The sequence below is a fragment of the Stegastes partitus genome, unplaced genomic scaffold (assembly GCF_000690725.1).
Source record: "Stegastes partitus isolate 25-593 unplaced genomic scaffold, Stegastes_partitus-1.0.2 Scaffold151, whole genome shotgun sequence".
NCBI lineage: Eukaryota > Metazoa > Chordata > Actinopteri > Pomacentridae > Stegastes > Stegastes partitus.
The window spans coordinates 193767-217677 of NW_007577882.1; the positions used below are offsets into that span (position 1 = coordinate 193767).

General features: G+C 40.3%; 1 protein-coding gene across 4 annotated transcripts in view; it reads right to left on the reverse strand.

Moving 5' to 3' along the window:
- The window catches only part of asic1b (acid-sensing (proton-gated) ion channel 1b), a 169670-nt gene that overhangs the window by 30860 nt on the left and 114899 nt on the right, over positions 1-23911 (reverse strand). Inside the window, exon 1 of one of the 4 annotated variants that reach the window (XM_008279268.1) lies at positions 22943-23815. The exons of the other annotated variants lie outside the window; for them this stretch is intronic. Within the exon in view, the coding sequence (XP_008277490.1) occupies positions 22943-23611 (669 nt within the window). The 5' untranslated portion in view covers positions 23612-23815. Of the gene's footprint in view, positions 1-22942; positions 23816-23911 lie in introns of those variants that run through there. 4 annotated transcript variants of the gene reach the window in all.

The following is a 23911-nucleotide window of genomic DNA, read 5'->3' on the forward strand; positions in this document are numbered from 1 at the left end:
ACACACACACACACACACACTAATGTCTAGTGCCTTACAATTTGTATTCTTCATCAAAATTGAACCCTCGCTGCCCTACAGAAGTCAATGCCGTGCAGACTACTGTACCACCAGTTGAATTTTAAATCTTGCACATCCAAAGCCAGAGTAAAATGTGAGCATTAACATTTTTGAGATGTACAGGGTGACATTCCTCAAGTGTTTCAGTCAAAGATGTGAAATGTCACAAGGAAAACAAAAAGATCAATACACTGCGGGCAAATCAATAGAAATCATGTTGCACATCTTTAAAGCATCTTCTGAAGTCCTACAGAGTCAAACTTAGATGTAATGTGCTTTTTTTCAACCCTGCAGTGCCCCAGTGTGGCTGCGATGAGGGGAACCTGTTTCAGGCTGGCGACAGGAGGCTTGAATGCATCATTGACAAAGCATTTTGCGAAAACCATCGCTGTCTCAGAGGGGGTGTTGGTTAAGTGGTGGTTCATGCTTGGTTGGTCATCAACACACAGTGTTCCAAACCAGAGTAAAAACTGGAAACCACACAGGCCTGATTCAAACTCTGTCTGTGTCTCTGTGTGTCTATGTGTGTGTCCACTGCTAACAGCATGACTGAGGAAAAAGAGCTGAGAAGGAAATGGTGAGAATGACAGGACACAGAGCATGAATGAGGAGTACTTAGTAAATCAATTTTTCATGTCTTTTCGCCCCATGTTCTAAAAGATAAATTTCTTGAAACTTGGGAAATTGCTGAGACCTGGGAACACAATGACCGAACAGAATGGAGAAAAGTTAACAGCTTAGCCTGATGGATCTTCCTAAACCGCTTCATTTGCGGGTGGAACAAAAAACGGTGCATGCGGCAAATATAGCAGAACAAAGATGAACAAGCAAGTCAGTTTATTAAGTGCTTGGAAGCATTTAGAATCAAAAGTGTGGCTTATAAATGTACACTCATCTTTCTCTTTCACTAAGTTCAGCCAATGTCGGGGCAAAGCTGCCACCAACCAGGAGAAACAGGCAGCTGCTCCAGACTCAATGCTTGGTGACACCAGCATTTAAATTGGCAAAAAAAATTTGAGGCAAATTCAATTTATATAAATGGAATTCTCACCATTAGAGAATTTGCTTGTGGGGTGATTTAAACTTGAGCAAATGTTTCATGTCAATTTCAATTTGGCTCAGCAGCAAGTTGTTTAAACCTTTTGGTTCGGAGCCAGTTATGAGACAGGAATCAAATAGGTCTTTAGACTGAACTGTGTAAACATATTGTCCTGTTCGTGACCGATCAAGCTACTGGCCAGAAGAACTTTAATGTACCTGTTTATCAACGTTTTAATTAATGAAATGGTTTACACTGTCAAAGAAAATGCCATCAGAGTACACAGACCAATAGACAGACACTGCAGGAGTTTAAGACTGTTACTGACTAGCAGAGTTATTGGCTAACTCTCTTTATTTGCATGCACCGAAAGGCAGTAAAATGAAAAAACATAATAGGGGGCCTTAAGGTGGGTCCTGCTGCTTGACACCTTGAATGAGTCACAGTGTTTTTAAAAACCTTTATTATTTTCAGTTTTGTGCTCAATTAATAGATGTTGTATGTTGGGGAGGTATTAAAAATTTAATTGAATTACCACATGTTAAACTTGTAGTAAACCGGTAGCATTCTAGCTTTGAAAAACTATGCACAGTGCACAGAAAGAACGATGAATATGGAAGTTATCAGGGGCTCCTCAACTTATTTTTGCCCCAGGGCCCCTGGCGGGTTAATCCAGCCATGCCCTGAGGTTAGTTTAAAATGCCTCTGATCACCTCACCTCTTCTGTTCCTTGCCCCGTCAGATATCTTTTTTGGCAATGTGACTTCTCCAGTAGCAGTGACGAGTAAATCCACATGAATACAAAACAAAAAACACAGACAGGATCAGACTTGTTCTTTACCAGGTGCATGTATGTATGTGTGTGTGCTACTTCTGAATACCACAGTGTTGATATTGATATTTCTGCAAAACACCTGATTATGTCTGATACAAGCATTTTCAAAACCCTTTGCAGAATCTTTGCATGGCAGCTACGTTATGATTAAGGTTGGGGAAATGTTGTAACAAGGTGAGCGAGAGTTGCAGGTCGGTGGTGGGGCACAAGCTTCAATCCCTGTGCACAAAACACAACCGTTCTGCACATCTATCTGGTTTTCACAGACTTTTTTTTTTGTGCCTCACCACATACAGAGCGCGTTCCATCCTGCATTGGTGTAGCTGTAGTGTAATGGTGAACACTCACTTCACCTGAGCTCTCAGTAAGTTGCAAGTGAACGTGCAGCGATACGCTCCCTCACTGAACGAGTGGCTCAAGTCACGGACAGGGTTGCAGGGACACAATTACTCTAGAGTAAAAAAGTAGATACTGGATGTAAGCCGAGTTTTATTAGAATGTGCGTTGCCTTTGTAGCCTTTAGTTAATGCAAGATAGTCAACTGTCTAATTTCTCACATGGTGCACTTATAAAGCCACATGAACACAATCATACCTTTAAGTTTTCTGTTGCTATAAAGACGCCCTCAAATGAAAATCAAGGTTTAACCTTGGCGAAATGTCCTTATGGTGTTTTTTTTAATATGCTATAAGACACATCATGCAGCAGAATAAGCAATGGCAGTCTCAAAAACAGATTCAGGCAAATACCGTTTCATATGCAACAACCATAACTAACTAGCCCCAGCAATTGCAGGGTGGGGCTTTCTGTATCAGAGGACATCAGAGGGGTAACGATGTTCTCTTTTTGGTTGCAAATGAGAAATTGTTAGCCTTGTTTAAAAATGTCAGTTCCTTATTCACTGTTCAGTAATGTATTCAAGTTGAAAGCTCCTTTTATTTATTGTCCTTATGATACGTTGTAGAGAACAATACATAAGGTTCATATTGTGTGAGTGTACACCGACTTATAGGCGACCCTGTACAATTCATTCTTCTCCTTCTTTAGAATTCTTTACAGTTCAAACATGTACGACTAAATTACTTTAATAATACAACTTGCCATTGTGTAATGTTGAGTAGTCTTGCAGTATTTGAGCAGAGTTGAAGGTGAACAGACAGGCGAGCGGCGGAGGGGTTGGAGGAGATAGAAGCAGGGAATAATTAGCATATTCATAGATCCACACATACTAAAGGAGGCAGCAGTGTAAAGTTACGTCTGAGCAACTTTAAGACATGAAGGGATTATTTTCACAGAAAAAAACTCCTAAATATGAAATCTGATGAGCTGAGATGAGTTTTAGGGGTTTAATGAATGCCAAGAAAGAGAGATTTACAGACTTCCTCAGAGAAGACAAACTTAAAATGTTAGTTTGGTCCATATGAGGAGCGAGTGTTAAGACTCACCAGCGCTCCTGCAGCTGCAATTCAGAGTGAGGGAATGTAACATGTCCAATGATTCCTTCCCTGAGCTTACTACACAGTGAGTGTGAGCCCAAATTGCCAAAATCAGGCCCACTTCAGACAGGACACTTTGACAGATATAGACATTTACTTCAAAATAACATGCATTTGCATTTGGTGGTGACTCTGCACGAGTGGTGCTCTGGCGCAATCTGAACAAGCATGACACAAATGGTCCCTGAAATCACAAAACTCCCTGACAGAGGCTGATATTCACAACATTTAAATGAATGTGGTATGAACAACGAAAACCATTAAACCAACTTTAACTAATTTTAAAGGAGCTATATTATAGAAAATCCAGATTTACATTATTTTAGAAGGCAGTTATTAGTCTCGTCTGTATCTAGTTCGACAAAATATGAGAAACAAACATTTCCTCGTTGCTTTCTCCATAGATTAGAGGGTGTGTCTCTGTGCGACCTGCTGAGATGTTGCCACAGGATGGGTGCTGCCCCCAGCTGGCTTCTCTTCTTCCTCCTCTTTGCCACTCACCGAACAGAATAGATAGAGAGAGGTGTGCTTGTGGCCCTCTTCCTGAAGGAGTTGTGGGCTGCAACAGCTCAACTGGATATAAAGCTACAGATACTGAAGCAGCCCTTTTCGAACAGAGCTAAAACCAGGGGTATCACAGTCATCAAAATCAACAATTTGTGTTGTATTTTGAGCTGTAACTAGAAATACACATTCTGAGGAGGTGTGAGATCACATTAGCTTGTTAAAGGGGTACGATATGGAACCTCTGAAGGAGAACACTGGAGAGAAGGGGGACATGATTTGCAGATCTGTGGAGGGTGGTGAACTATTGCGAAACTCTATTTCAGAGAGGACACTTTGTCTCCGATTAAACTATTTTTTTTCCAGAATGACATGGATTTGTGCTTGGCGGTGACTTTATGTGAATGCTGCTATGAGTAAGCATGACACAGATGGTCCCTGAGATCACAAATGCACAAAATTGTGCTCCTGTGGGGAACAGACGAGCTGAGTCACTTTCTAGTTCTGCTGGAGGTCTTTCCTTACAAGGGAGTCGTTACCCTCCACTGTCGCAATTAAAATATAACAATGTCACAATAAAATACATAAAATATTATGTCAGGTCTTGCTCCTAATTGAATAATGCTGTAATTTTAGCCACAATACTTATATTAGTTAGGTTTAGTTTCATAGTTATTATACACACATATAATAATGCTGTGTCTAGCTTTGTTACTACATTAGTTAGGTTTTTCCTCCATTGTTAATAAAGCAGTAGGATCACAACAATCAAGCAACGTTGTATTTTATAGAACATTTGTAGGATTTAATCCTTAATTATGTAAATTACTCAGGTATAATATTACACTTCTCAGGTATGAAATAACACTACAGGATCTCAACTGCAATTGCTTTGTCTTGTTAGGTTATCTTTTTTACTGGAAGGCACTATGGTGCAGCTGTCCTCTTAGATATGCTATATAACAATGCTGTCTTGACTTAACTGTTTTGTCATATTTATGTTGCATACATTATGTTTGTGATGTTATTTTTTTTGTTGAATTTGTTCTTTCTAATTTGGTATTACTTTTATTATAAAACACACATTTATAATATCATTACAGTGAAATGGTGCTTGGCTGCCCGTCTCTAAGTGTAGCCCTGTGATAGACTGGTGACCTGTCCAGGTGGTCCCCTGCCTTCACCCTGAGTCAGCTGGAATAGGCTCCAGCCCTCCTGTGACCCTGGTGAGGATTAAGCGGTGTATAGATAATGGATGGATGGATTACACTGAAATGGAATTTAGTGGAAACAGCCTGTGTATAGCGATGAGCCCAGTGACGTGTGGTCAGGGGAGGCACGGAAAGGAAAAAAAATAGACAATGATAAAATAGTTTAAATGGTTACATTTATCCAGTGATTTGTACTATAAAGTATTTATTTTTTCATTTAGCCTCACCAATTTTGATGATTTTTTAAATTCAAAATCGCTGAATTTTCAAAATTTCCCATTCAAATGCTTGGAAGAGAAGCCGGTGAGGCAGCAGTGAGCTGAGCCTCACCTTGGATTGCGCAATCCCTATCTACCTGCGCTGGCCACCTGCAGTGACAGTGCTGCTGTCTGGATGTTGCCAATAAAATGGCTCAAACACATGTAATATATGAGCTGAATTTCCATAGGTTAGCTGATGTATATAATAATGTACAGTGTTTTTTTTGTCACCAACTGTATGTGTGTAACATGTTTAGTGTGCTGAGTGATCATAAACGGCTGAGAAGAGGTTCCAGGTGAGGCAGGCAGTTCTCTGGCCTCATGGCAGGGGGCGCTCTGATCCCTGACATGGTTCTTGTGACTCCGTGGCTGCAGAGTAAGTGACAGCAAGCTAGACTAGGTACGATATACAGTTAGCAAGTCAAGTGCAGCGAAGGAAGATCAGGAGACTTACAAAAAATAACAGCTATTTTTGTCCAGAAGGAACAGAGCATGGACTTCATTTAAAGGTAAAGGTAAGACCGCAATAACTTAAAAAAAAAAGAAGAAACATGCGTTTTGTGGGCTACAGCTGGTATGTGTAAAGAATGCAGATATGAAACATAACCCGTAAACTGATGCCAATCAAATGGCAAACAAGCTACTCTGTAGAGTGCATATATTTCTAAATCAGATTCTGATGAAGTCAGTGCCTCACCAGCCATGAACCTCACCGCACGTCACTGGATGAGCCGGTATCATTTCCTTCAAATTCATGCAAGCATGCATGACCTTCTCATCGGGATGTGCGAATTCAGCATCATGCTCAGATGATTGACGCTTCCGTGGGTTTGAAGCACATTAAGTAGGTGGGCTGGACTGAAGTTGCAAACGAATTGACAGAAAAGGGGCTTGTGACTAGCATGGCTTTGTGATTGAACTGCTGCGAAGCTCCATTGACTTAAAGAGAAATGCCAAACTGTAGATCAGCAGTCAGAGGTCTGGTCAAGCACTGAACAAATGATTGTAGTGATTCAGGACACTAAAAGTAACTGCTTTGTACACTGTCAACTGGATACTGGGCTGCTTTTTTGTCCAGACTTTACTTCATCACATGATGCACATAGACTGCCCATGACAGAAAATTCAATCACGAGCAGGAACAAATGATGAGATCAGGCAGCAACTACCGGCTGTCTTTGTCTGTGTTTCTGGGTTCACGCTGGATGCAGCCTGCTTAGTTGTACTTTTTATTGCTGGTCCCTTGCTGTTGATATACTGCAGCACATGTCATAACGTCCCTTCAGAGGATAATCAAGTCTTCTACTGTAGTGATTACTCATGTTTCAATGACTGAGTGTGTCACAGGGAATGGTTGCTCAACTATGGGTCCATGATGGTCTCACAGTGAGCTACCACCATCGCATGCAGTATTCAAGAGTCGCACCATGGCAATCAAGATGTGCTTGACTGAATGCATTCATGTACAGAATGCTGCACAGCAGTGAAATCGAAAGTGAGAATGTGAAAGAAGCAGACAAACACGAGGGAAGAAATTTGTATTTTCTGGTCTGGTGCAAACAGGAAAGTAACTGGTTTCAGCTAAAAATAATAGAAGGTGATCTATAGAGTATTTGTAACTTACATTTAATAACGTGGTAGGTGGTGCATCAGAATTCACAGGAGATGGATCCTGACACTCGTGGCATTTAGCAATGTTTGTTCAACCCCGTTTCTCCAGCCAGCTCATCAGGAGAGAGGCATATCAGCGGAGAGGTTCTGTGCAACAAGCTAATCCGTCTGGGTGAAGGGATAATGATGTACTTGCTTGACAGAGAAACACAATCCCACGACAAGTGTAACAACAACGGAATAACAAATGCATTCTGCTTTGAAACTGCGGTTAAAGAGTTTCACTAATGAACCCATTATGAAAGCAAACAGGGATGTTTGTTCGGGGGCCTTGGGCACATATCTTAAGTCTATTAACACCTAAGCATCTGTGACATTAAAAAAATGCGTTTGCTTGTTTGCTTTCCAAAATAGACCATATATTTCACGATAGACAAAGTGGGCCATTGTTTTAAACACACATTTCACTGATTCGATCAAAAGTGAATGAAGAGAAAAAGAAAAGAAATCCCATATAAAAGCAGTTTCTTTGATTAGCATTGGGCGGGGAAATGCAGACTTTGGAGAAAATACTATTGATTTTTCAAACTTGTGTATACTCCCATGGCAGAAGTTTTTAGGGTATGAAAATTCTTGCTTACTTATTTCTTCAAAGGACACAGAGTTCAGAAATCCCAAGGCTGCATGTGTGGTATTACTATAATCAGACAGTTCAACCTTCATCTCAGAGTGCAAATCTGTCTCCTGTGAAGCCATTTCAATGGTGGTATTGAGACAAATCCTAGAGCTGTTAAACATAAAGCTGATGTGGGCTATCATTATTATTGTTAATTTATGGACACATTTTTGAGTTCGGGCCTGTCAGCAGCACTACAATGAAACAAAAAGGGGTGTAATTACAGGAACGTTCGCAGTCCCCAAATGTCAGTATCCATTGCAAACTGATGTCACGAATTTCCATTGGAGACATTGAAACACCACAGAGCATTAGTTGCTTGATCGCTAGGAGCTAATGTGAATGAGAGTAATCAGTATATAGCTGTGTTTTAGGGTGGATTTTTGCTTTGACAGTTACTCAAAATGGGGGAAAAAAAACCTTCAGTTTCAATCAGTGAGGTCAGTCAAGCAGTGAATGCTTAAAAGCCCACTAAAGATGAATAAAAGGCACTGACAAGCAAAGAAATCAAATAGCTGCCACTTGACGTCACATCTCATGAGGCATTTGAGCAAACCAGTTGAGATTACACCGTTTTGCAATGCAGTGTGCCATGCTCAGGGTGAAAATAAAACACACATCACCATTTTTAGCATTTAGTTGACTACCATCACAGAACTACTTGCTGGAAAGTTGTGACTTGGCTGTATTTATATTTATAGCTCCATACATCTGCAAGACCTTTCAAAACCCTTAAATATCAGTGACTTATTTATGTTTTTTATTCTTTTTCTACATGATTCCACAGCTCTACCGTCTGTAGGCAGTTGTGTATATACATGTAACCTTTTGCCAAGGTCAGATATTCACAAGTGCCTACACTTGAGTAAATGGCCTGGGAATATATTAAATATATATAATCGTAAAAACATACACTGCACACTTGTAGTTATTCAAAGGCTTTCTGTTGCATAAACTGCATATGTGGGTGTACCTGTATGCATGTAGAAAGCCTTTCTTTTCCACTGACACTGGATGCACTGCTGTGTGCACATCTGCACTGTATTTGTATTCAGATGATTCTGTATAAATAAACCTGTAGATCTTGGGAGGATATATTTATCTGAATATTGTATTTTTGTAGTATAATATCATTCTTCTGTGCAAGGGATGAGATATGTCGGATGGTTTTGGAGACCGGGATGGTTTGGAAACAATTTAAAGCATGACAGTCCTTCACCGTGCCTACTGTACGTGGTAACAAACATAATCACATAAATATTACTACACTACCTGTTGACTGAACCTGTGGAATGTAATTCCAGCTACTGAGATCATACATTTTACCTGAAAAGGGAGTGAGAGGGGAGGCATGAATATTCTGTGCCACATGTGGATGCTAGGGGGTAAATAAACCTTTGGGGTCCACTATGTGTCTGCCTGCATGCACTGTTGGCAGAGGGTTTGTTTGTGAGAGCACTGGGGTGTCGAGGCACTCGGCGCTTAATCAAACTGTCATTCTGAGTCCAGATCAGGGCGGCGCTGACCAACCTGGACCTTGACATGTGTAGAGTCAAACTGCATACAACAAAGATAGCAACACCACCCAGCTCCACTCTCAACCTCTCTGCTTACCTCTATCTCTGAAATGCACTTGCCTGTTTAAACTCTACCGCTATCATTACTTCTCCTCTCTCCGTTTCCCTTAATACTTAAAGTATTTTCCTTTTGCTAGGGCATAAACACAATGCATTTCCCTTCCGTGTTGCCATCCTCCACCACGTGTCCTTACATTATAAGTCAAGCCTTTTCTCACATATGGTACACCTTTGTTCTCTCCTCTGCCTCCCTCCCTCCTCCTCACTTTCTCTGATCTTCATATTCACTCTGCTCCTCTGGGTTGTTGCTGTCTCTTCTCTGTCTCCTGCTGAGAACATTCGGCGCCAAGGCATCCACAAGGGAGCAGGCAAAAAAAAAAAAAATAATAGAGAGAGAGAGAGAGAGAGAGAGAGAGAGAGAGAGAGAGAGAGAGAGAGAGGAGGCAAAGGGCAGAGCAAAGGAAGAGAAACTGGGTGGATGCACAGGGAGTAGCAGCATCAGAGTCCTGTAGCTGCGGGGGCTGACAGAGGAGCAGGTGGTGATATACCGAGACAATTTCGAGTATAATTGTGTACATGATCTGCTGTGAGGGGCAAATATCACAATGGCCACTTTTCCAATAGCTTCCCAATCTGCTAAGTGATAAGGTCGAATTAAGTTCTGCGGCAGGTAAGTGGCGATCCAGTGCGAGAAACAGTGCGAGAGACGAGAGTCGGTGGAAGCAGCTCAGGAGCTTGCTGCAAGCTTCAGGCTGTGACATTGAAACAACGCCGGATATTGTGCGATGTTGTCAACAGCCCTCTGAGCATAAAAAGTATTAAGAGCCACACTGTGTAAGTGCTGTCAATGCCTGTCCTTGGTTATCAAACTATAATAATAAAATTATCTGACTGCTCTGAATGCAGCACAGCCAGTGATACGAACTAGCAGAGCATGTCTAACTACAATAATTAACACAAGGCATATAGCAATTTTATAGTATAGCATAACAGACATTTTGTGAAGGAACAACATTAATTGCCAAAAAACTGTTACAGTTATTGCCTCCAATTGGCAAAGTAAACATAACAGTGAAACCTGTGAAACTGCTACATAAAAAGACTGTCCACTGATTTTATACACAAAGTGCAGCTTGCTGGACATTAAAAGCCTGTAAAAATAGTCGTATAATGTCCACTGTTGTTCTGGAGGAACTTACACAAACATATTAAGTTGCATAATGGGAAATGTAGTGTCATTTGTCAAGTTTGACCCTGTAAAAACCAAGATGTCTAAACCCTCTGATCCTCCAATGTTGTGGGATTTGGGTCTCTTGCGAGTTTCCCTAGCCTGTATATGAAAATATGGATGTAGTGACAGTACAGAGGTTTGTAGGTTAACATTTTGAAACCTTGAATGTGGCATTTTGGTTATCGCCATCTTGGTTTTTGAAAACTGGACAGAGAACCTGAGGATAAGCACATCCATATAGCAACTGGTCTATTAGAAGGTAGCCACACCCTAAAGCATACTCTACTTTATTGTCTATTGTATTTTAAATGGGACCATAATTTAGCAAATGAATAACATGTTGTGTTGGACAAAACTTAAAACTAGCAATTGAAACCATGAATTCATAAGGAAAATGTTTATTGAGGTAACAAATTAGGTGAGAAGTAGGTTTCTTTTCCCATAGATGCCTATACAATGGGATTTCTTTCTACAACCACAGGTGTCGCGGCTCCCTGGCCATTACAAAGAATACAGGCCTAAGACACTGGCTTAACTTTTCAGACCTAGAAGCTACGTCCATTATTTATTTACAATTTATGAGAGTTCAAAACTTCTTTATGCAATGAGACTCTAAACACAACACTTGAATGACAAATAATGTTGAGGTGATTTTTTCTGTGTTTATGAGAATATTATGATGTTCCCACTGATTTGAGGTTGGGCTTTTGTAGTCGTGATTCCAGTGGTTTTACTGTCACAGTTTGACTAATAAATCTATACATACAGCATCAGTCCCATATCAGTCTTTCATCACATATTTGACTTAATGTTAAAATATGTTTTAATATATAAATTCTTAGTATATAAAGTCTTATTTTTGAGGCTTGATGTAGCCTAAATTTCATTTTTCTCTCTCTTTTTTTTAAGTTGGTCACTGCATCTGAAAGGTGCTAACTCTAAAAGAAATGTCATTATTGTTCTGTCCTTACTTTTTTGTTTTTTGTTTTTGCAGTTTCACAAAAGTGTAACAAAATGTTGGAAAAACTGACAACTGGTATTTTTGGCATGAGCACGGCCACATTTAAAACCACCAAACACAAGCACACACATGAGCCAAATCCACAGTTATTTAAGAATACATTACATTTTTTGTTGGCCTGTAAAATCCATGCTGACCCACTTTACAGTGATTGTACATTTAGAAAAGCTAAAAGGCTGTTTCAGGCACAGTGTGAAGCCTTTGAGCTGCTTTAAAACTAGCATGCAAAGCACTGCTATGGGAAACATTTTGCTGCTTGAAAACCCTTCAAAAATAAACGATAGCAATATTAGTTTGGCGTCCACAAGCCAGCTTCAGGACAGATGTTTAAATACTGTGAATAGCTGGCATATGATTGGAATTTGTTGGATACCAGGCACAGTGTGTTCAGGACAGACCAGCCTCTAAAGCTTCTTTTTCCCCTCACGTTTCATGAGTGTGGTACCATGAATACTGTTGGGCTGTGATGCATCAGTTCCTTAATGTGAAAAAGGGAATTCAGGAGTCTTACTGTATAAGTATTGTGGCTGAATGGAGCAGATTTATATTTACAGCCCATGGGGCAATAAGAGTATCCCTGCACAGGGAAACATGGGATGACACAGCTAATTCATCTCAGCAGCATCATGACAGCTGGGCTAGGGAGAGTTTGGGAAAGGGGAAATGGTTCTGATGAATGACTTTCAGACTGCGGCCGCTAGCTATAGCAAACAGTCTCCCAGTCCCCACAGGCCTGATGCCTCCTATTTGCCGCTCAGGGAGAAATGAATGAATGGCCCTTTGTGAAATAAATGGTCCCTTTCTGTCTGACATTTACAAATGAATCCTTCTTGTAAAACTAAATCCATCCATTTGTTTTATTAGTTGTGGAGGTGAGTTTCCTGTGTTGCTCAAAATTATGTGGCTGTCATAAGCACTCACAGTAATGGAGATTTAAGAAATGTATTATTGGAGTGGCCAAGGCTAATTTCGTGAGCTCCAAGATCGCATTCAATTATCCCAAAAAAATTGCAGAAAACCAGCTTTATCAGTCAAATTACACAGACAAAAAAGAAAAAAGAAAAAAAAACTGCCTAAGAGAATAGTTCAACATTGGGGGGAATATACTTATTTCCTTTTACTGTGAGAGTGTAATGTAAAAATCAATTTCAATTGTGTTATTTTTAGCTGGAGGTACTGTATGTGCTGCAGCATTTTCTGGGCAAATAACAGCTATGTAACGACCGTATGTGTGCCGACTAACCACTAGATCAACTATGGATGCTGGAAGAAACAAAGGGCAATTGTTTTTTCGCTTTTGAAAATAAGGAACAATTGCTGTAAGTCAAAAGAAATGCTGAGAAAAGATGAGATCCAATATTTAGTCAATGTTTCTACAAAGTATGCAGGCTGTTCCAAACCAGAAGACTAAGTCATACCTTTGCAGTGGTCTGTCAAATACTAGCGGCAATAGCGCCCAGTTTTGCTACTGACACATGCATGTCATTAATGTGTGCAACCTTAAGCAAACATGGACAAACAAACACACAACTATGCACACTTTCAAACCAACATCAATCTCAAATAGCAACAGAATGAGTTTCTCTCTCCTTTCGCAGATATACTAACACATCCCGTCAACCACTTCAAAAGAAATACATGCCTCCAGTCCCACAGCAGCACCTCCCTTATCCCCTCAAAATATTATCCTGAGTTTGCTTTTGATTTTGAATTCAGCATAAGAACGATCAAGAAATCCTTAAACAGTGAGATCCCCAGGAGACGCCCTGTCACGCTCTATTAACTTCACTTACTCCTCAGCTTAAAAAGACCGTACAATCACAGGCTTATCAGTTAGCATCAACCAGCAGATTCTGACAGATTGAAAACAGCAACAAAACACATCTTCGATTTCTTGCCTGGAAGTATTACTTTTATTCAAGCTGTTGTCCAAAATCTGTGTTTGTTCCTCCCGTCTGGAAACCTGTTTTGCACCAAATACTCTGGTAAACTTGCAAAGCTGCTGGCAAGAGGTGAGCGTGTTTGTGCTGCATCTTATGTCAGGGAGATGTCGGACATGCAGTGAAAGCAGGACTAACGAAGGAGGGTCGATCTTTGTCCGACTGGCTGACAACTCCCAGCGAAAACTGACACGCACACCTGCCACACACACATACGCACACACAGAGGAAGATCCGCACAAAAGCATAAAGCAGTCAGTCCAAAGCTGCATGGTGGGTTGCACCTAAATGGATCTTTCATTTTGATTTCATTTTGGTCTGCAGTATAATGGTCCCTCTGGAGATGCATTTACTGAAAGCAATATGATCGCTGATGCCTTCAATGAGAATGTTTGTATGTTGTGTATGTGTGCAAACGCAGTGGCAGACACACTTGCGAATTGCTGGAATGATTTATTTGCTTTTTCCCCCTCTAATAACTCCTGGTCTGAAGCTGGCTGTACAATGATGTACTGATATAAACCTATGAATGGGGAGGTGGGGGTTTGAATCAAGAAGGCACACCTCCCTGCTGGTGTCAGTAATTCTTTCACCGTCTTCTCCTTATTGGTGTTAAGATTTGAATCAGCTGTGTTTATTAGGTTGTGCCTCTGAATAATATAATCAAGCCCTCCTGTTGTATTGCCCAAAGGCAACAGCGCTAGCGCTGCAGGCATTGACTCTTCAGATCCTGGGATGAAACAACAACCGCTCAATCAACAGACCTTCTACCAACATTTGCTTATGATGGCCTGTTTACAATTTGGAGCTCATTTACATATAAGGCAGCTTGCTGCCGCTCTTGTCTGAAGTGTCTCACAGTAACTAAGCAGATATGTGTTTAGAGTCTCAAATAACAAGGTTATGTTGGGACACAGTACAGCGCCTTGAACCCTGAGCCTTAATGCTGCATTTTTAAGTCTATTCTAGTATCACACTGACATGACATATGCACACTAATAATTCCATTTGTGAGGCCTTTGTAGTGGGTCTCCTTTTTTTCCATGCATTCTTAAACTGGAAAAAAGAAATCAGTGACTTTGGCTGTCTGAGTTAGCCAGGGCAAGTGGGTACATAATTACAAAATATTAATTAAATTGTATTTGTGTTTCCTACTGCAACTGCTTTGTAACACTAATGTACAAAAGGTGTGTAACATACTGTACTCACTTGACTTTGACTGCTAAAATCTCATTTTAGCTTTGACTGAACATTGATTGAACAAGAGTTGGAATTTTTTATCCCCATTTCTCACAAAAGCCACCTCTTCATAGCCTGCTGACAGGTAGAGTGACTACAGCGACCACAGCTCTGTAAAAATAAATCTGCATGCACAGGAGTATTGCATAAACGCTTTGAACCCTATTTAGACTATATCTATATAGGCTATTTTCAAGGTAATTTTTACCTCCTTTACTGTAAACCTTATATCTTGGTCATTTTAAGGGCTAGCCATACATGCAGTGCTATTGTTTAGTTTTTTCAAAACTGGCCCAGATTACATTGATTTTTCATTATTTTATGACAATACTAGCAGATATTTTCATATTAGCCCTTGTATCAAGAAAAACAAATTATATCATGAAATTGTTGTGGTGTGGTGTACATCGACTTCCACAGTGGTGTTATATGTATCTCGCTCCAAAATTGTAGCAGTAGACATATCTTTCCATAAAAAGGAGCTTGTCTGGACTCTTGCAGTAATAGAACCATGATGATGAGATACTGCAAAACTTAAAAATCTGGAAAAAGTGCCTCCAGTGAAAAAAAGATACATTATATAATCAATGAAGTGTTCACATAAAGAAGCCTACTTAACAATGCAATTACCAATGCAATGACAAGCTCATGAATAATTCATACAGTGTTGAGGAATGCAGGTTCTAACTATGATAAATTTCATCTAAATTCTAAGTGTTTTGTCGCTGACTCTTCATTGCGCAGACAAGCACCTGTAACTGTTATAAAGGTCAAGTCGTGCTGTTTCAGTTGATATGCGCAACACCTCGGTATGGTGAATACTTCAAGAGCAATTCAATTGAGAAGAACGGATGTGGATTATGAAGCAAAGTGGTTCTGTTGGGCTTTAAGGGTTATGACCGACTTAAAATCTAAATCTATCCTTTAATCAATATTTTACATATAATCCTTCTGTCAAATATCTACATCTCCAATTCAAATATTTGACATCATTCCTGTGGCTTTAGTAGGGCCGGTGATATTGAGGCCTGCATGTCTGTCAAGGACTTTTTCTGTCCCCTTGTGGCCAACAATTGATTTTTGCAACCTAAGTTCAGCATAGCTTTTGATCCATATAATCACCAAAATTGAGAGGTGTTGCAGTATTACAGAGCCGGAGTCAAGTGCTGAAACTGATGTTAAGTGAGAACTCATGTATTTTCTCCAACATACAGAAGGTATGGTACTCCGTGTCCCTCCTTCCCTCTTGTATTGCTTTTTGTTGCTCACACTCATAAATACATACAAGCACACATCCAAGTGCACAAGGCTGGGGTGATTTTAGATGTCCTGCAGATTCTACACTGTGCAACAAAGAGCCACCCAGTTCCCAGTGGAGTCCTGCTGACCACAGCAGATGCAGTCATCTACTGTACAACTCTGGAGAAAAAAAGGCAGAGAATGTCAGTTCAGCCTCAAACGAATTCTAGCCTTTAGACATCTTTCTCCACTGCACACACACATACATACACACACTCTTCTTTTTTTTTGTATTATTCCATTAACAAAATGAGAATAGATGACAGTCAGCAACAAATAATTATTCCAAGAAATGGATTGGTACGACTCTGAAGGTCTGCCTCCAGAACACACATCCAGGTGTGTGGATGCAAGAATGAGGCCAGAAGAAAGACCGAAACACAAAGAGTGCCAGAGAAAGAGACTACGCCAAGGTAGAGTCCAGTGCTCTTAAACGAACACCACCTTTCTCCTTACAGCTCCTCTGACATCCATTCTGTCATCTGGAGTCAAAAATTTTATTTCAGCTCTGGTATAAAACGCAGAGAACAATCTTGTAAGAAGCCATTAAGGCCCTCTCATCAGCCTAATTAGGTACTTGAAAGTGGCTATTGGCACTGTATAGGACACTTGTCATATGTCTTATTCATATATAATTGCTCCAACAAGACTGCAGTTTCCCTCATTTTAACATCATTAGGCGTCATTTATCTTAGTCGGAGAGTAAAGTGAAAGTTCTATCCTTTCATTTATGCCAGTTTAATGATTAATTAGCATTTGTGTTATGAAGTGTTGGCTGATATTGAAGAGAGGTGGCGATGTATCAGTCCAATTTAAATGACCCTGGCTTTATATCCCTTCAGACTCATCTTACTGGGAAGTGAGTGCTGCTGCACCTCTTGTCACCAGCTTCCAAAGAAGACTGATGAGAGATTTAATTAAAATGGGTGCATTTGAAAAACACTGATCCATCACTCGGATAGAGGGAGAGATAGGACACAGTGACAGGGTGCCACAGTGTTTCTCCTACTGGACTGTAGTCCTTAGTGTGGGATCTGAAGAGAGAGAGAGGGAATATATGAGGGATGGGTTTCTGCCAAGGCCGGTCAAACTGAACAAATCGCGGCTCATGTTTGATTTGTAATATTTATTTTTTTTAATCTCCACAACACACAAATAGAGTTTAATCCCTCAGGAAAACAGTTCTTTCAAAAAAAAAAAAAAATGCAGCCACTGTGTTTCCACTGGCAGCAGCTCTGCCTCTACATGAGGCTTTAAATGGATAGTGGTCATAGCAGCTCAGCGGCTCTGATGTTGTACTGTGGTGGGAATCAAAGGGTTTTTTAAAGATGGGATTAAGCGTATTTCTGAGTGATTTCTTGTAAACAAAAAGCAAAAAAAAAAAAAAGACAGTATGCAGCATCTCAGTGCCAAGAACTCCATGAAAGCATGAAAGCCAGTTTGGGTTCTAAAATGATTGTATAACACTGCCCCCTTGTGATCGCTGCTTGATATAAGTGCTTGGCAGCAAAAGTGGAATTTCACATGCTGGTAAGAGAAAACGAGCTGCTGAAAGATAAAACATGATGAGTATCAGAGGTACCAGTTAAACTAAGGAGATCATCAGACTGTTTTAAATGACAAAAGAGATGAGAAGTCTCTATGTGATCTATTACATGTGATATTATGTGATCTATTGGAACAAGATGAGCAATTACAATTATTTTCAGAGTTCTGTCATTGTGATAGATGTGCATAAAAGAGGACACCTCTGAACTCCCAATGTGAAAACAGCTAATAATCACAGAGAAGATGAGAGAACATTGCAGACGACTATCTCAATTTGAGTGTTAGCATAAATATGTAATGGCTCAGTGTTGTCACTTCATCGAGGGGAGGAAGCATTTCAGCAGCGCACGCCTTTTCAAACCCACAAACTGTAATGACCACTTTCAGACTGAGCCTCAAACTCATTTCCAAAACCTGAAATTTTAAATCCATTATTTTGGTTCAATTTGCTCACACGGGGTCAGGCGTAGCTGGGAGAAAGAAACAATTAAACCAACACTTGTACGCAGTGCAGTCACTGATGAGGCGGCGCTCATTTCTCTGCACAGAAGCATGTATTTCAGCAGCGCCTGTGTGTTGCTGTTCTACTATCGCCTGATGGATCTCACGTTCAAACCAGCTAATGAAATAGCAAGAACTGAACATAGCTCAAGCTCATAGAAAGCATTTAACTTCCACAATAGCAAATAAATAAACAAAAAAATGGCTACACGTTACAAAGAGATGCACAAAAATCAATTTTCATTTGAAGAAGTGACAGTTTAATTTGCCTAATTGGCTAAGGTGTAGAGAACGTTGTTCCACAAGTAACAAAGAACAAATTGAGTTCAGCACACAGTCAATGCTGGCAGTGCAATATTCAGTTAATCTTTGCTGGTGGTAGATATGTTATGATCTACTGTGTTCCTTTTTTCTAAAATAATTTACTAACATCTAATTTATCATGGCATATGCTTGATGATAATTACATTACACTCTCACTGATACAATCTCTTCCCGCTGGCTGCTTAAAAGAAGTGCTGAACCATAACAAGTATTTACAGCTCAAAGCCAGATGGCGAAGCCAGCTCTGGCATTTCATTTTCCTTTCTCTGAAAATATTCCCCCGCAGTTTGTCTGCCTATCTGTCTGCCTGTTAGAGCTGGAGCTTGGGGTATACAGACTGATGCTCTTGAAGAGACAAGAGAAGGGCGTAACCGGAGCCACTGGCTGATTCTGTTGACAATGCTGAGCTTGGGAGAAAGTCAAGCTGTATCTAATGGGCTGAGGCTGGAGCAGGAAGCAGGGATTTGGATCTTTGCTCTGAGGGGGGCTCACATTCTGCTCTGGGTCAGAAATGCTGCAACCTGAACCATCTATCTGCAGGGTACTGGCCAAGCTTCACTATTGACCCAGCCCTAAGCCAGAGCTCATTGCAGCATGCACACAGACACTCTGAGTAATACATTCACATGTACAAATGCCAGAGAGAGAAAGAGAGATGGTGGACAGAGAGGAAGAGAGAAGGGATGGACAGAAAGCCCCAGAGACTGAGCGAGACTGAAAGCAATCAATCACTTCACCTCCTCTTCTGAATACAGCCGCCATGGAGTCAGTGGTGCCATTAGTGGCTCTTTAGGAGATATAATAAACAGGGAGTAGCAGGGGCTCAGGGAGCACTGGGGCTGCCAATTGCCACATTACGCAAAATAAATACACTCTATTGATTTGCTTTTCAAAAGAAAAAGACAGCAGAAATATATTAATACACGTTAAGTGAGTTAGCCTGCTCTAAAGCCATTCAAGTCATCCCTGCTACAAGGACAGAGTTAGTGTGTTTCCCATTATGCAAGCCTCTCTTTCTTCTCGCTTTTTTTTTTTAATTTATCAATTGCTTTTTTTTTCACTCTGCCATTTGCCACAACTTACCTCATCTGTGTGTGCTTCCATTTGTAATTTCCCAGAAAGGCATTCAATAACTTCCATGAAATAGGCTTACCACTTACTGTTTTTTAATTAATAATGTGCACATTGGGGATACAAATATGCAAAGCTGATTAACTTGTTTGATTAAGGTGTACGTACTATGGGTAGGGGGAAAAAAACAACAACTGCATGGTTAGACACATTTCTAAACATTCAAAGCCCTTCATGTTTGATGCTGAAATGTGCACCAAAAACGATCCAAACTTCACTTAAAATATCTCAGCATGCTATGATCAATATGGAGTCTGTTTTCAGCACACACACACACAAGTAAACACACACAAAGCAAAAAAAATCTAGTCTATATTCAGGCTTGGATTCTTCCCAAAAAGCTGTTTCTACCCAGTGGTTACAGGGGATGTTTTCCCTAAATACCTGGTTATGAAACCTGTTCTTGAACATTGTCAAGGCAACACAGAGCACATTTTAAATTTTCAAAGCATCATGATTTGGAAACAGAATGACAAAACAATGAGAAGGCATTGGTTTGTATTTGCTGCATGGAGGTGCATGAGTAGAAGAAGCAATCAATGATTATATTAGTGGGAGGCTGTAATGCAGAAGGGTTCAAGCCAAACTGACAATGGCTATAATTAGTCCCATTAGACCTGACAGTGAAATGATTACTTGTCACTCGTGTTAGTCGGCTCTTTAGCCTTAATGCAGAAACAACTGTGAAACCTGCAGGCATGCACACACCATTTACTCAAAAGCAATATACAAAACAAAACTCACATTGGGTATGAAATAACTTACACAGTCCTACGCACAGCTCAGTGTAAATCAGTCAAATGCTGTCAAGTGCTTTAATGTAGAAATGACATCAGAAAATGGTGTAGGTCACGTACGGTTTGCAATGATAATAGTTGTCTCAGATATATGAGGGAGTAGTTTTAAGTGCTCCCTTTAATGCAATGATAGCACAAGGTGTTAACTGACATGGTATTGAATTAAATGTAGCCAATAAACTGCTTTTGTCTTTTTGACCGAAAACAGTTGTATGAAGCACAACTGAAATCATGCTTGCTTTGTGTCATTTATACTGTTTCACAGCATACTCATAACTTGCAGGATTTTCTCTAATCATTAACAATTGATGGTTTTAAATCATTACTTTTTTTAAACAATATTTTTTTAAGGACAAAGTTAATTGTTACATTAGCAATAGAGTCTGCCACAGTGCGGATGATATTGGGATCTTCCGTGTAAGACATTGCGATAACAAGATTGAGTTTTGAACTAGGCAGTGAAATCTGTCATTGAATAAAACCTAGTCACTGCCTTCCTCTAACACTAATAAAATGGCAGACTGCACAGAAGTCACAGCACTTTATTTTTACGAATCTGAGATCAACAGAGGGTGACAGCAGGCCTGCTTCACCTCAAGGACATTGGGCTCATAGGCTATTGACACTGACTTCTTGACCTGGACACTGAACCCTGAATAAAGACAAGTTGAGTAAGAGCTACAGCCTGCTGTCAAGCCAGTGTTTTTCTTTTTCTTTTTGTGCCAACATTAAGTCCTGCTGCCTGTTTCTGTCAACCTGCACAGAAAATTCCCTTGTAAGGCGTCCTCTCTGTGCACGTTGTTTAAATTGTCTTAGTCTGTAAAAGAATTCCCCAAAGACAAAAACAGTCCTGTATGGCTACGGATACTACTCTTATAATCTTCAAAATGTTCTTGCTGTTTGTTGCTGTAACACATTCTTCACTGTTATTCTGTTTTACAACAAAATCATTAATTTTTATCATGATTGTACATACTGCACTAAAGATACTCTGACTTTTTGGCTCAACAATTGAGGCTTCGCTCTGGTGTCATAAAACATGTTCAAGCATTCCTTTCTGTTTACCTGCCTTCACCTCCACATCTTAGTTTACAAGATGTAACCCTGCATAGCTATACATTTCTGGAGCTTCCAACCCCAGAATGTCAGAGCTGCTTTCAGTGCTGATGATCTGAAACTCCTATTTAAAATTCACCTGTTAGGATAGGATTTTGATTTATACTGTCGAACCACTTGACTGCTCTCAGCTTTTTATTGTTCCCTCACACAGATACAGTAGTATGACATTTTCTACAAATATAGTTATAATTCTGTAACAGACTCTTAATGTTAAAGGTTAGGTCATACATCTGAAGGAATTCCTAGGGATCCGACTAATTATTATTTTCAATATTTGCAGGTTATTCGTCACTTGTAATACATCAATAAATTATTGTGCACAAATGGTGCAAAAGCTTTTCAGGGACCAAGCTGACATATTCAACCCCCCCTCTCCTCCACTCTGCAGTAAAACAGTTGGCCAAAAAGTAAGTGCTGACATTTAATGAGAGACATCAAGTAATTTTTTTGGCATTTTAACTTGAAAAATGACTCAGAAAGACAGACTAATCGATAAAGCGATTAATCACTTGGGCACCGGTGGCTACATAAAATACTAATTTGACTACAGCTATTTCATTTGCAGCTACATTTATTTGCTATAGTTAACACTTTGATAATTAATGATAATGAAAAAAAACATTTTAAAAAACGAAGGCACTGTGTTGTTATCACATAATTCTAAAGTGGGGACAAGTGTGTCATGCATTTACACACTGATATAAATGAGGCACATGTAACTCAAGTACCTCCATTAGCAGTCTGCACACATCTATCCGTAACTTGTGCAAAGGTCAAGCAAATCAATAGAGCAATAGCTAGATATCGTCAACACTATTTGGCAATTTAGTATTCCAGTTGTGTCCAATATGATGTGCACAAAATAGCAAAAATTCAGGGAATGCGTGTCTGGCAAGAGGCTGCCTTGATGGTTCCTCTGGGCAACACAGAGATTCCCTCAGTGCCTGTTTAACTCAATAACAACAGCTGTATGCCAAGTATGCCACTTTAAGTAATGGAACCTGCTTATGTCTGCTCTTTTTGAATTTACAATGGAGTTTTACTAAAGCAGACACGCTGACTTAGAAAAACATTTTTATTTACAGCGGTGACTCGGAAATGTAAGTAACAGAATGACCTCACAGCAATAAATAAACACTTCCTTTTATATCAACAATTTCCTACAATGTCCTTTTCAATAAGAACTATTATTTTGGTCTTACACTTTGGTTTTTAGCAGTAGGTTTTACTGGAAGCTCTTATTTTTTCACAGCGCACTTTAACAGAATTCCTTGATGAAATCCAGCAACATTCCTGCTCTAGTGTTCTACTTTTTGGACCACATTCTAATTTAGGATCCCCATAAAGAATTTCACCATTCAATCAAAATTATCAAGTCTACCAGATACATTTGGAATACCTCCTGAATATATAAAGTGCCAACTCGGTTTGATGATTTCCAATTTAGAGTCTGCTGGCCCCCAAAAAGATGAAACATTTGAAACTATTTCAGAAAGTAGTTCTTGCTGTGAGGTGTAACTTACCTCTCTGAAGTTCTCAGGACCACACTCTAAACCTCTGAAGCTACAGTCCAGCAGCATTTCGTCTATGCGGTGTCGAGTGCGGCTGTAGAACTCATCCAGGCTGAAGCGAGAGCCAGGCGGGCGGTCGGGCTCTGGGGCCAGTGGAAACCCCGGGGCCATTCCTTCCTCGAAGCCCAGCAGAGGGCCCATGAAAATCAAGTCGCTGTAGCTCATCTGAGACTTGCGGACAAAGTTGTAGTTACATATGGTGATGGCAGGAAAGGTCATGTTATTGGCCACTCTCTCGTCCAGCATGGTGATGTAATCAAACTGAAGATAGTAAATAACCCGGTCAGCCACCTGGTACAAGAAAGCAGACAGGGCCAAGGTGAAGACCACCGCCCACAAACCCTGGCGGATGCCGAACTTCTTCTCCTCTACAAACACGTGGTTGGCGCCGTGGAGCGAGCAACCACTGAAGAAAGTGGCCAGGTCGTCCACCTCGCTGACATCCTCCTCGTCGGTGTAATCATCCACCTGACTACATCCGTCCAGGTACTCCTGCGAGTCTCCGTCATTGTAGCCCTTTTTCACACGTTTGTAGTGGTCATCAAACCCGTCTTTACCATATCCTCTGCCGGGCTCGTCATCGGCCGAAAAGGAGATCGTGCACATGATCCGGACCGGCATGGTGGCAGGGATGAATGTGGTAATAATACTTATAAATAAGACAGCAATCTGAAGCCAGAAGTCCAGTCCTCAAAGAGTCCAAAATCCAGAAGTAATGAAATCATTCAAGACGAGAAGTGGCAGTAAGCTAATTAAAAACAGGCTACTGATGCAAAAACCATCAGTCGAAGTAATCCGAGAAATCAAAGAGTATTAATTCTGCTACAAACCCGGCTGCCTTTTTTAAATGAGGTATCAATCAAAACACAGAGCCAATCAAACACATACTGTCCCAAAGAAAGTTAAAACATCAAGACAACA